Source organism: Chiloscyllium punctatum, chromosome 10 (assembly GCF_047496795.1).
Source record: "Chiloscyllium punctatum isolate Juve2018m chromosome 10, sChiPun1.3, whole genome shotgun sequence".
Lineage (NCBI taxonomy): Eukaryota > Metazoa > Chordata > Chondrichthyes > Orectolobiformes > Hemiscylliidae > Chiloscyllium > Chiloscyllium punctatum.
Window position 1 is genome coordinate 84,459,938 of NC_092748.1, and position 12,878 is coordinate 84,472,815.

General features: G+C 39.2%; 1 protein-coding gene across 3 annotated transcripts in view; it reads left to right on the forward strand.

Moving 5' to 3' along the window:
* The window catches only part of thsd7ba (thrombospondin, type I, domain containing 7Ba), a 908,760-nt gene that overhangs the window by 602,084 nt on the left and 293,798 nt on the right, over nucleotides 1–12,878 (forward strand). For 2 of the 3 annotated variants that reach the window (XM_072579697.1, XM_072579698.1), the window contains exon 14: nucleotides 10,279–10,473. The exons of the other annotated variant lie outside the window; for it this stretch is intronic. In XM_072579697.1, coding sequence (XP_072435798.1) covers nucleotides 10,279–10,473 — 195 coding nt within the window. The remainder of the gene's footprint in view (nucleotides 1–10,278; nucleotides 10,474–12,878) is intronic. 3 annotated transcript variants of the gene reach the window in all.

A 12,878-nucleotide genomic window follows, 5' to 3' on the forward strand; every position in this document is an offset into this window, starting at 1 on the left:
AATGGGCATCAGTGTAAAACTCTCCACTGGCTGGAATCATACTTGGCCCATAGAAGGATGGTTGTGGTTGTTGGGGATCAGTCATCTCAGCTCCAGGGCATCTAAGCAGGAGTTCATCAGAGAAGTATATGAGGCCAAACTATCTTCAGTTGCTTCATCAATGACATTCCCTCTGTCATAAAGTCAAAGTGGGAATGTTTCAATATTGAACAATGTTGCAAATTCGTGGCTGTCAAGAAACTGAAGCAATCTATGTTCAAATGCAACAAGATCTGGACAGTATCGAAACTTGGGTTGGCAAATGGCAAGTGACTGTTAGAATCATAGAGATGTACAGCACTGAAACAGACCCTTTGGTCCAACTTGTCCATGCCGATCAGATATCCCAAACTTAATTAGAGCCATTTGCCAGCACTTAGTCCATATCCCTCTAAACCCTTCCTATTCATATACCCATCCAGATACCTTTTAAATGCTATAACTGTACCAGCCTCCACTACTTCCTCTGACAGCTCATTCCATACACGCACCACCCTCTGTGTGAAAAAGTTGCCCCTTAAGTCCTTTTTGAATTTTGCCCCTCTCACCCTAAACCTATGCTCTCTTGTTCTGGACTCCCCCACGCCAGGGAAAATACCTTGTCCATTTATCCATTCCATGTCCCTGATGATTTTATAAACAGCTATAAGGTCATACCCAGCCTCTGATTCTCCAGGGAAAACAGCCCCAGCCTATTCTGCCTCTCCCTATAGTTCAAATCCTCCAACCCTGGTAACATCCTTGTAAATCTTTTCTGAGTCCTTTCAAATTTCACAACATCCTTCTGATAGGAGGAAGACCAGAATTGCACACAATATTCCAAAAGTGGCCTCACCAATGTCCTGTACAGCCGCAACATGACCTCCCAAATTCCTATACTCAATATTCTGACCAGTAAAGGAAAGCATACCAAGTACCTTCTTCACTATCCTATCTACCTGCGACTCCACTTTCAAGGAACTGTGAACCTGCATTCCAAGGTGGCTTTGTTCAGCAACACTCCCCATGACCTTCCCATTAAGTGTATAAGTCCTGTTCTGATTTGCCTTTCCAAAATGCAACACCTCACATTTACCTAAATTAAACTCTACCTGTCACTCCTCAGCCCATTGGCCCATCTGATCAAGATCCTGTTGTAATCTGAGATAACCTTATTTGCTGTCTACTACACCTCCGATTTTGGTGTCATATCCAAACTTACTAACTATACCCCTATGTTCACATCCAAATAATTTATATAAATGATTAAAAGCAGTGGACCCAGCACCAATCCTTGTGGCACACCACTGGTCACAGGCTCCAGTCTGAAAATCGACCCTCCACCACCACCGTCTGTCTTCTACCTTTGAGTCAGTTCTGTATCCAAATGGCTAGTTCTCCCTCTGTTCCATGAAATCTAACCTTGCTAACATGTCAACCATGAGGAATCTTGTCAAAAGCCTTACTGAAGTCTATATAGATCACATCCACCTCTCTGCCCTCATCAGTCCTCTTTGTTACTTCTTCAAAAACCTTAATCAAGTTTGTGAGATATGACTTCACATTCACAAAGCCATGTTGACTATGCCTAATCAGTCCTTGCCTTTCCAAATACATGTAAATCCTGTCCCTCAGGATTCCCTCCAGCAACTTGTCCACCACTGATGAGAGGCTTATTGGTCTATAGTTCCCTGGCTTTTCCTTACCACTTTTAGAGTCATAGAGTCATAGAGATGTACAGCATGGAAACAGACCCTTCGGTCCCATCCATGCTGATCAGATATCCCAACCAATCTAGTCCCACCTGCCAGCACCCAGCCCATATCCCTCCAAACCCTTCCTATTCATATACCCATCCAAATGCCTCTTAAATATTTACACCATGTTAGCCAACCTTCAGTCTTCCAAAACCTCACCTGTGACCATTGATGAAATAAAAATCCCTGCAGTGGGCCCAGCAATCACTTCCCTAGTTTCCCATAGAGTTCTAGGGTAAACCTGATCAGGTCCTGGGGTTTTGTCCACTGTTTTGCGTTTCAAGACAACCAGCACCTCCACCTCTGCAATATGGATGTTTTTCAAGATGCCACCACCTATTTCCCACCACACAAATGTCAGGCAATCAATATTTCCATTCAGAGACAATTTATCATCACCGCTGGACTTTCACTGGTGTTACAATCATTGAATCCCCCACTATCAACATCCCTGGGGTTACCATTAACCACAAACTCAACTGAACACGCCACACATTCACAGTGAATAAAACAGCAGGTCTGAGGTGAGGAAAATTGCAGTGAGTAACTCACTTCTTGACTCGTCAAAGCTTGTCAATCATATACAAGGCACAAGTCAGGAGTGTGATGGATGGGTGAAGCTCCAACAGCACTCAAGAAGCAGAAAAAGCTGCCAGCTTCATTGGCACCATACCCACAAGCATCCCCTCCCTCCACCACCAATACTCAGTCATAGCAATGTGTTTTCTCCACAAGATGCACTGCAGAAATTCATCAAAGATCCTTAAATAGTACTCATGACCACTTCCATCTAGAAAGACGAGGAAAGCAGGTACTTGGGAATTCCCTTCAAGGCTGACTTAGAAATATATTGTCATTCCTTTAGTGTCACTGGGTCAAAACGCTGGAATTCCCTCCTTACTGGCATTGTATATCAACCCGAAGGACATGAATTGCAGTGCTTCAGAAAGGCAGTTCACTACCAACCTGTCAAGGGCAACTCAGGGTGGGCAATAAATGATGGCCAGCCAGCAATATCCATGTCCAACAAAAGAATAAAAGAACTCTTTTCTGGAATGATAATATTGAAGTGTGTTGAAAAGCAAAATGTTTATATTGTGAAAATTCTAGTTTTACTCACATAACATGGTATCACATTCACAATTATAAACTATAGCATGAAATTGACAATATAACTTTGCACTGTTTTAAGGATTTTGTCTGGAATGTTGATGTAGCAACAGATTGTGAGGGTATGAAGGTTTATGTTTATATTCGGCACTGCAAATTCTTGTTCTTGTTTGAGCACCAGGGGAAGCTACCAGCATAGGTGAGCTAATTCCTTCTAAATTGGAACCCTTGAGGTTCCTTCTGTAAATAACTGGCCAGCTGTAGAGGTCAGAAAAGCCAGAGCTAATTGGCTGGTCACTCTCTTTGTAAGGGAATGATTATTCATCCAGCATAGTGTCACTACTGGTCAGAGTGTAATTATAAAGTGGCAAGTTTGCAATCACAGTTGCCTTTATAAATTTTGAAATAAGATATCAGAATTTTTTTCAAAATCCATGAAGTTCCTGCAGGTATATTTTTTCAGTCTGTTAATTTATTAGTAAATCTAAGATGAGAAGGCATGATTTAAAAATGGGTAATGTCCATTGCCTGTGGACATTGGTCAAATACCACCCGCCCCTTCCCCAGCTAACCCTCTCCCCTCTGACTTTTGACTTTTCTCACTTGAAGGCTTCACTTGTATGATGTGTCCATTTATATGCCTACATATTAAAAAAAATATGTTTATTTTAAATGAATGAGAATGAAACAAAAACCTAATTTGTCATCTACACAGAAAATGTATCAGAATGGGAGGTTTATTGACTGAACTGACTTTGTTCATAAATTCATTAAATAGTCTTAAAGGGACATGAAATAAGTTTCAGTAAAGGACTAACTTTATTTTTTTGCATGATGCAATGTTTCTCCCATCCAATAGCAGCAATATCTCTGTCTTACTAAGAGAACAGTGTAACAAATTAGGAAGAAATGAACAGATTAAGAAAATGGATATATGTGTGTGTGTGTGTGTGTGTGTGTGTGTGTGTGTGTATTTGTACGTCAATCCAGGCACAAACAAAATCAATAATTCAGTGCACATTAAAAATTCACTTGGCTTAGTGTGCACTTGATAAACAGAAATACACATCTGCACAGAAATTTCCTGGATGCAGGAAAAATTCCAGTGGATTGGAAGCATGCCAATATCATGCTCTTATTGAGAAAGAGAGGGAAGGAGAAAATAGGAACCCGTAGACTGGTTAATACATTATTAAAGAAATAGTATCAAGACCTTTGGAAAGTCAAAAGCACAATCCATCAGAGTCAGCATAGTTTAATGAAGAGTAAAGAATGTTTAAATAATTTACTTGAGTTATTTGAAGACATAACAATGTAAATAGTAGATATCATGTACTTGTAGAATATCTGGACTTCCAGAATGCATTTGTTAAATTGCTGCAAAAAGATTAAACACAAGGTAAGATCACATGTTTGGGTTTGTTAGTGTGGAAGGAGAATTGGAAAACCAAAAGAAAGCAGAATTAGGATAGATTGGTCTTCTTTTGATTGGCAAAATGTAAGTAGTGGGGTGCCTGAGTGCCTGCCTTTGGTTCTTAGGCCCAATTATTTACAGGATAGATTGGTGTGAAGGATGCAGGGATAGTAGATATAATCACAACATTTGCAGATGACGTGAAAGTAGATAGAAAATAACTTGTAATAAATAAATAAATAAATAATTTAAAATTGCATATGGCGAATTTAGTTGAGTGGGCCAGAATGTGGCAGATCGAGTTTAACATGGATAAGTCTGAGGTTATTCATTTAGTCAGAAGAACAGAAAGCTTATTACCTAAATAGAGAGAATTTCAAAATGCTTCTGTACAGAGGGACCTGGGTGGCTTCTTGCATGAATCACAGAAGATGAGCAAGCAGATACAGCAGATAAATAAGGAGGACAAATAGAATTTTGGTATTTATTGCTGAAGGAATGGAATTACAAAAGTGTTGCTGCAACTGTAAAAGACATTCGTGAGACTGCATCTGGAGTACATGCAGTTTTGGTTTCCTTAGTTGAGGAAGGATGTAGTTACATTGAAAGGAGTTCGTAGGAAGTTCATTAGATTGATTCCAAAAATGAGGGGTTTCTATTATGAACAGAGATTGAGCAGTGTAAACCAATAGTTTCTGTAGTTTAGAATAATGAGAGGAGATTTCATTGAGTTTCTAAGATACTAAAGAGGATCAATAAAGATTTAGAGAGGATATTTCCTCATCCAAGATCGTGGCTGTAAGAGGTGCTCCTTTTTGAGGTATTTTAGGTGTTGGAGGTGATTTCCTCAAATTCCAGGAGCAGCAATTACTGTTTTATATACTGTTGCATTGTTTTGGAACTTTAGGGAAAAAAGATCAAAACAATGGCACTTTTAAAAGGAGGAAGACAGACAAATGGCAGCGACAACATGGTCAGTGAAGGAGAGAGAGAAAGAAAGCACTGAGGATGTCACCTAGACAGGGGATGAAATGTTTGCAAGACAAATTCCCAGCTCGGCGAACAGAACCACAACAACGAGCACCCGAGCTACAAATCTTCTCCCAAACTTTGAAGAGAGAAAGAAACCACATTACTAACTGACGTAGCAGTGTATCTGTACAGTTACTGCCTTTGCTGTTTGAGTTCATGTATCTCTTGGACATCAGAGTGCGTCTAAAAAAAATTAACAAACAGTGAAATTCACAGCTGACCTTGGAGGAACCTGTGTGGGAGGGCTCACTTATCAACAGATAAGTGCATAGTTTTTATGTATAAACTTGCTGTAAGTCTGTAGTAGTGAGTAGAATAGGTTCTTTCTTGATTATATGTTTTATTGAGATCTGTCTCTTGATTGAATTTTAAAAATAAAAACCATAATTACTAAGTTAGCCTGGAGCACATTGTTTTAGAACAATAAGACAGTGCTATTTTCTGGGTCTGTAGATTGCAAAGGAGCAAAGGTGGCCTTCAGTAGAGTGATGTGCTCTTCCTGTCAGATGTGGGAGTGTAGGGAGAGTTTTAATGTTACTGATGATTATGTCTGCAGGAGGTGTCTTTGTTGATGAATTCTATCATATTGCATGGATCGGTTGGAGTGGCATTTAGAGGCAATAAGGAATTTGCAAGAGCTGGGGGTGTGATGGATAGCAATCATAGAAAGGGAGAAAAGCCACAGATATAGATGGGTAGTTGCGTGAACTCAAGGAAAGGTAGGAGGGATAAGCAGGTAGTACAGGAGTCTTTTGTGGTTAGCCCTATCTCAAATGAGTATGCTGTTTTTGAAAATGTAAGAGGTGATGGACTCTCAGGGGAATGTAGCATGAGCAGCCATGTTTCTGGTACTGAGAATGGCTCCAATGTTATGACAAGTATGTGGGTTCCAAGTGATTGATTTTGATATGGGCCTCTCTAATCAGAGGCACAGACAGATGTTTCTGCGCCCGCAAGGAAAAATCAGAATGGTGTGTTGCCTCCCTGGTGCCAGAATCAAGGATATCTCAGAGAGGGTGCAGAATGTTCTCAGAGGGGAAGGCAAGGACTGACTAAGGACAGTCAGCATGGCTTTGTGTATGGGAAATCATATCTCACAAACTTGGTTGAGCTTTTTGAAAAAGTAACAAAGAGGATTGATGAGGGCAGAGCGTTGGGTGTGATCTATATTGACTTCAGTAAAGCATTTCACTAGATTCCTCATGGTAGACTGGTGAGCAAACTTAGATCTCATGGAATACAGTGAGAACTAGCCATTTGGATACAGACTGACTGGTTAGCGAGGTTAGGTCTCACGGAATACAGGGAGAACTAGCCATTTGGATACAGAACTGGCTCAAAGGTAGAAGCTCAAAGGTGGTGGTGGAGGGTTGTTTTTCAGACTGGAGGCCTGTGACCAGTGGAGTGCCACAAGGATCAGTGCTGTGTTCACTATTTTTCATCATTTATAGAAATGATTTGGATGTGAACATAGGAGGTATAGTTAGCAAGTTTGCAGGTGACACCAAAATTGGAGGTGTAGTGGACAGCGAAGAAGTTTAACTCAGATTACAATGTGATCTTGATCTGATGGGCCAATGGACTGAAGAGTTGCAGGTGAAGTTTAATTTAGTTAAATACGAGGTGCTGCATTTTGAAAAAGCAAATGAGAACAGGACTTGTACACTTAATGGTAAGGACTTAGGGAATGTTGCTGAACAAAGGTACCTTGGAATGCAGGTTTAAAGCTCCTTTTTAGTGGAGTTGCAGGTCGATAGGATAGTGAAGGTGTTTGAATGCTTTCCTTTATTAGTCAGAGCACTGAGTATAGGAGTTGGGAAGTCATGTTGAGTCCGTACAGGACATTGGTTAGGCCAGATTTGGCACACTGTGTGCAATTCTGGTCTCCTTCCTATTGGAAAGATGTTGTGAAACTTGAAAGGGTTCCGAAAAGATTGACAAGGATGTTGCCCGGCTTGGAGGATTTGAGCTACAGGGAGAGTTTGAATTGGCTGGGGCTGTTTACCCTGGAGCATCGGAGGCTGAGGGGTGACTATATAGAGGTTTATAAAATCATGAGAGGCACGGATAGGATAAACAGGCAAAGTCTTTTTCCTGGGGTTGGGGTATTCCAGAACGACAGGGTTAGGGTGAGAGGGGAAAAATTTAAAAGGGACCTCAGATGCAATTTTTTCCCGCAGAGGGTGGTGTGTGTATGAAATGAACTGCCAGAGGAAGTGGTGGAGGCTGGTACAATTACAGCATTTGAAAGACATCTGGATGGCATATGAGTAGGAAGTGTTTAAAAGAATATGGACCAAGTGCTGTTAAATTGAATCAGATTAGGTTAGGATATCTGGTCAGCATGGGTGAGTTGGACCCAAGGTTCTGTTTCCGTGCTCTCCATCTCTACGACTCCATGCGGGGGCAATCTGGAATGTGAGGTCAGAAATTTAGGATGAGGTGTCGCAGATTTTAAAACAGGGATGAAAAGAAATTGCTGCTCCAAAAGGGTCACAAATCTGTAGAAAACACTATCCTATAGCTTGATTATTGAGTAAATTTACAAAGATAGAAAATTTTTAATTAGTAACAGGTTGAAGGATTATGGGGAGCAGGCAGAAACCTGGAGCTGAGGCTGGGATTAGCAGAGCAGGCTTGAGGGGCGGAATTGTCTATTTCGGCTCAGAATTCTTACGTTTGTACATAAAGTTGATATTAAGAATAGTTAAGACCTGAAATAGCAATCAAAATAAATTTTAGTTTCAAATACATTTCAGTCAAGCCAAAAAGCAATCATTTCTTAGAGTGCAGTTTCTGTTTAAAATCCAAACTGTGTAATTTGACTGTATTCCAGAAGTGATCTGTGAAAAAGAAATGAACAGTCACTGAGAGCTAGGATCTGGAAGACTTGGACACACTCTAAGTAGCTAAGTAAAATCATGGATCAGTCTTATCATTGGGAGGAGACCGTTCACCTGAATCTTTTATATCAAATAATAGGCTGGAAACATTTATTTCTTGCTTGGCTTTATTTGTGCCTATGTCTTCAGGATTGGAAGGAATACAAGGTCACTCTTACTCCACTGATAATTTTTCACTTACTCTTCATTGAAGTTGACAAATTCCAAAATCAGTAATACTTAAGATAATTTTTTCTTACTTTCCAAAAACTTTACCTCTTGAATCAGAAATCAGTGTTCATAAATAAGAGATCACCAATTTAAAAAAAGGGAAGAGGCAAGATTTTTTTGTACAGTGAGTTATGATTCTTTGGAACTCTCTTTCTGAAAAGGTCGTGGAATTAGAGTCTTTAGATAGTTTTGAGGCAGTTGTGCCTAGATTCTTGTTAAGCAAGGAGGTGAAAGGTTATTAGGTTTAGGTGGGGGTTTGTGTTTGTAGTTACAATCAAATCAGCCATGATCTTATTTAAAAGAGGAGCAAGCTTGAGGGGCTGAATGACCAATTTCTACCCAGAGAGTCATACAGCATGGAAACTCACCTTTCGATCCAACCAGTCCATGCCACCATAACCCCAACTAAACTCATTCCACCTGCATGCATTTGGCCCAAACCCTTCCAAACATTTCTGATTCATGTACTTATCTAAATGTCTTTTAAACATTGTAACTGTAGTTGCATGCACTGCTTCCTTTGGAAGTTCATTTCACACACGAACCACTCTCAGTGTAAAAATATTGCCCCTGATATCTTTGTAAAATCTTTCTCCTCTCACCTTAAAAATATGCCCCTATTCTTAAAATCTGACATTGTAGGAAAGACACTTGCTATTCACCTTATCAATGCCCCTTATTATTTTTATAAACCCTATAAGGTCACTTGTCAACCTCCTACGGTCCAATGAAAAACGTCCCAGCCTATAGAGTCTCAAACCTATAGATCTCAAACCTTCCATTTCTGGCAACATCATGTTAATTCTCTTCTGAACCTTCTCCAGCTTAATAAGATCCTTCTTACACCAGGGTGACCAGAGCTAGACTCAGTAACTCCAGCAGAGGCATTGTCAACATCCTGTACTCCTTGTGCATATGTTGCAAATTCTTTGGTCATATTGCTTCTGGAAAATCCATCTAAAACTAAGAAGGATTGTAATGAATTAGTTGTCATTCTCACCTTTAGTATTCTGTTTCACAAGTTGGACTGCAGTGTAATGGATTAATGGTTATGGTAATGAAATATGTGCTGTGTATCATGATATAATAATGACATCAGCAGTTGAGATGCAAGCATCTGAGAAGTGTGGGGAGTATTCTGCACAAGACACTGCAAGTATAAAATGTACTGTGATGTTAAAAAAGGAATTTTGAATACAACATTAGATCTCAGTTAGTCACAGACAGAAAGAAGCCATCTCAATCCAGAACAGACCACAAGTTACCTGAAATAGTAATCAAATGGAACCAAACTACTCACCACATTACCTTCTGAGAGGACTGAAATTCACCAACATTTTCTCAGCTTTCATAATGGGTTTCAATGCCACCTAGTTCCACATATTACTTTATTGAAAATAACTTATCTGAAACTGGCGTATTCAGGTCTCTGAATCACCACGTTAGTTTGTTCCAGAAAAAGAGAATTAGAACAGGTCCAAGATTAGGCCATACAGACGATTAGGTCTGTTCTCCCATTGGAAACACCGGATTATAGTCCAACAGGTTTAATTGGAAGCACTCGCTTTTGGAGTGCCGCTCCTCAACCACCTGATAAAGGAGCGGCGCTCCGATAGCTAGTGCTTCCAATTAAACCTGTTGGACTATAATCTGGTGTTGTGTGATTTTTAACTGAGATTAGTATGTTTGTTTCAGGTCACTTCAAGCTACAAATACTATGATTTCTAATATTATTCTAGATATTTAACTGACCATGTTTTAAATTATATTAAAGTAGGGAGGTGTTCATAAAGGAATTCAGTTGAAAGTACTTTTACTGTCCTTTTTATTTTAGGTGTGACCTGTAGAACAGGTAATGATCAAAATGTGGACTTTCTTGGATGCTTGAAGTGGGCAAGACCAATGCCTGCACTTGTGCAGAACTGTCGCATTCCTTGCCATGATGATTGCATGTTCACAAACTGGAGCAAGTTTACACCCTGTGTAGGAGGCTGTGGATCAACGCATAGTCGGAGAAGATCGCTGATAGGTAAATATTGGGCATTGCCAATTGTAAAAGGCTTGACATATTACATCAAATATAATCACAGTGAATTAGCAAGTTTCCTATTTCTTATTATTAAATTGATTTTTTGTTTTTACTAATCATATTTTTGGAAGCTCCGTTACACTCTCAAACAATGATTAATTGTCATGTCTTATAGCATTAATTTGATCTCTCACACTACTGTGTAAAAGCATACTTAACAGAACAGAACTCATTAGTTTTTGTTTTAGTTTTCCAAAGACTGTAATTTATTGCCAGCCTTCAGAAAGTAGCAATCACATGTTTTTAATCATGGGAATTATGAAAATTTTTAAACATGGTTACTTGCCATAGAGTAAATTCATGTTTATGTTTTAAAATTGCACACTTTAAAGTGTTGAGTGGCATTTAAATAACAGATTCTGTTTTAACAATCTCATCAGATTAATAATTGGTTGTTTTACGATTATTATCTTAGGTGATGTCATTTATGGAGGAGTCAGGCTTAAATCACACTTAAAGAAAAGATAAAATAGAATAAATTATTACATCTATCACAATGACACAAAGTAAAAATACAATGTCATCTATACCAACACCACTGCTTTTTAGCACTGAAATACCAGAGACAAATCTCTTCTGTAACACATCTATTGATTTACTTAACAATATCTTTCAATTCCTGATCATAACAGTTTGAAGTGACAGTGTCTTTCTTTACAATTGACACAGCCAAGCTTAGATTTTCTCAGTTTTGAATAACACATAAGGGTTCTAACCAAACACTTCTGGTCTGGAAATTTCAAAGTAAATCTTTACCCTGAGGCAGCTCATACCCTAACTGTTCTGAATTATTGCCTCTTTTTGGAGGAACTTCACTTTTTCATCTAATCCCAACTAGGATATCTGTGAACTGAAAGCAAATGATTCCCAAGCTATAGGTTTCCCCTAGTCTCTACCTGTTTCTAGCTGCCAACAAGATCTGTCAATTTTAGTTTAGAAAGTTAGTTTTTGTGAAAAATCATATGTCTAATATATTCAATGCCATCTTCCAGTCTTGCAATTGGACATGAATCAATTTTCATCACATGTTGTCTTTGTAATAATACAGAATCACTGTGACCCATCTGTTTCTGGCACGATCATGTCCTGTGAGCTTCATATTCTATGACTCAGTTTGAGAATTTCATTGTCCATCATGACCTTAATCTTCTCCCTCTCTAAAATAATCTTTTAGATTGAGTCTGTACAGATATTGTTTTATTTGGTAATAAATCTCCTACATTAGCATCATTAACAGTGACAATCTTTTCCTATGGCCGAGGCAAACAAATCAATTTATGATTCTGCAATTACCTCTTTATAGTGTTACTCACTATATAGTATTCTGTAAGGTAACATGTCATGTTATTTCACATATTAAGCACCTTAATGTTTTCCAGTCTGAGCAGTTCTGATGGGATGCCTGTACCTGAATCATGCTGGGGCAAGAGTAATGACAAATTGAATAACTGGGGTTCTGGATAGGGCTTTAAATAAAAAGTTGGTAGTGCAGGGAGGGGGTGGGGTGGGGGGGAAGAGGTGGGGGGAGGAACTGGTATTCAGTTGCTTAAAAATCTGTAGAAAAGGTTTAAGGGTGTGGATGGAGAGGGCTCATCAAGGGTTATTACAGTTTTCAGAATGAATTATATGGGGGAGAGTGTGGAAAGTCTTAGGAACTGAACTTCAGGCATAGCAGATAAGAGAACAATTATGGGAGGGGAGGCAGCCAATGCAGGACTGAGGGTGTTGTGTTTAAATGCACAGATAGGTAACTGAGCTTGTAGTACAGATTGAAATTGGCAGGTATGACGTTATAGGTATCGCAGAGATGTAGGTGCAAGGGGATCAGGGCTGAAAATAAATATCCAAGAATATGTATCCTATGGAAAGAACAGGCAGATGGGCAGAGGGGACAGGGTTGCCTTGTTCATAAGAAATGAAATTAAATCAATATCAAGAAATGCAATAGAATCAAAAGGCATGTACAGGCCTCCTAGAAGTAGTCAGGATGTGGTAAAGAAAATAAATCAGGAGATAGAAAAGGTACATAAGAAAAACACAATTACAATAATCACGGGGACTTGCAAGTAGACTGGGTAAATCAGGTTGGTAGTGGATTTCAAGGAAAACAAATTCATGGAATATCTACAAGATGGTTTTTGGAGCAGTGTGTGGTAGAGCCCACGAGAGAACAATTATTCTGGATTTGGTGATGTTTATTGAGGCAGATTTGATTGGCAAGTGAAAGGGTGCAGTGGCCATAATATGATAGTATTCACTGTGGAATTTGAAAAGGTTAAGCTGGAATCAGGTGGAATGGTATTATGATTGAGTAAAGGTAACTACGAAGATGTGAGGGAGGACCT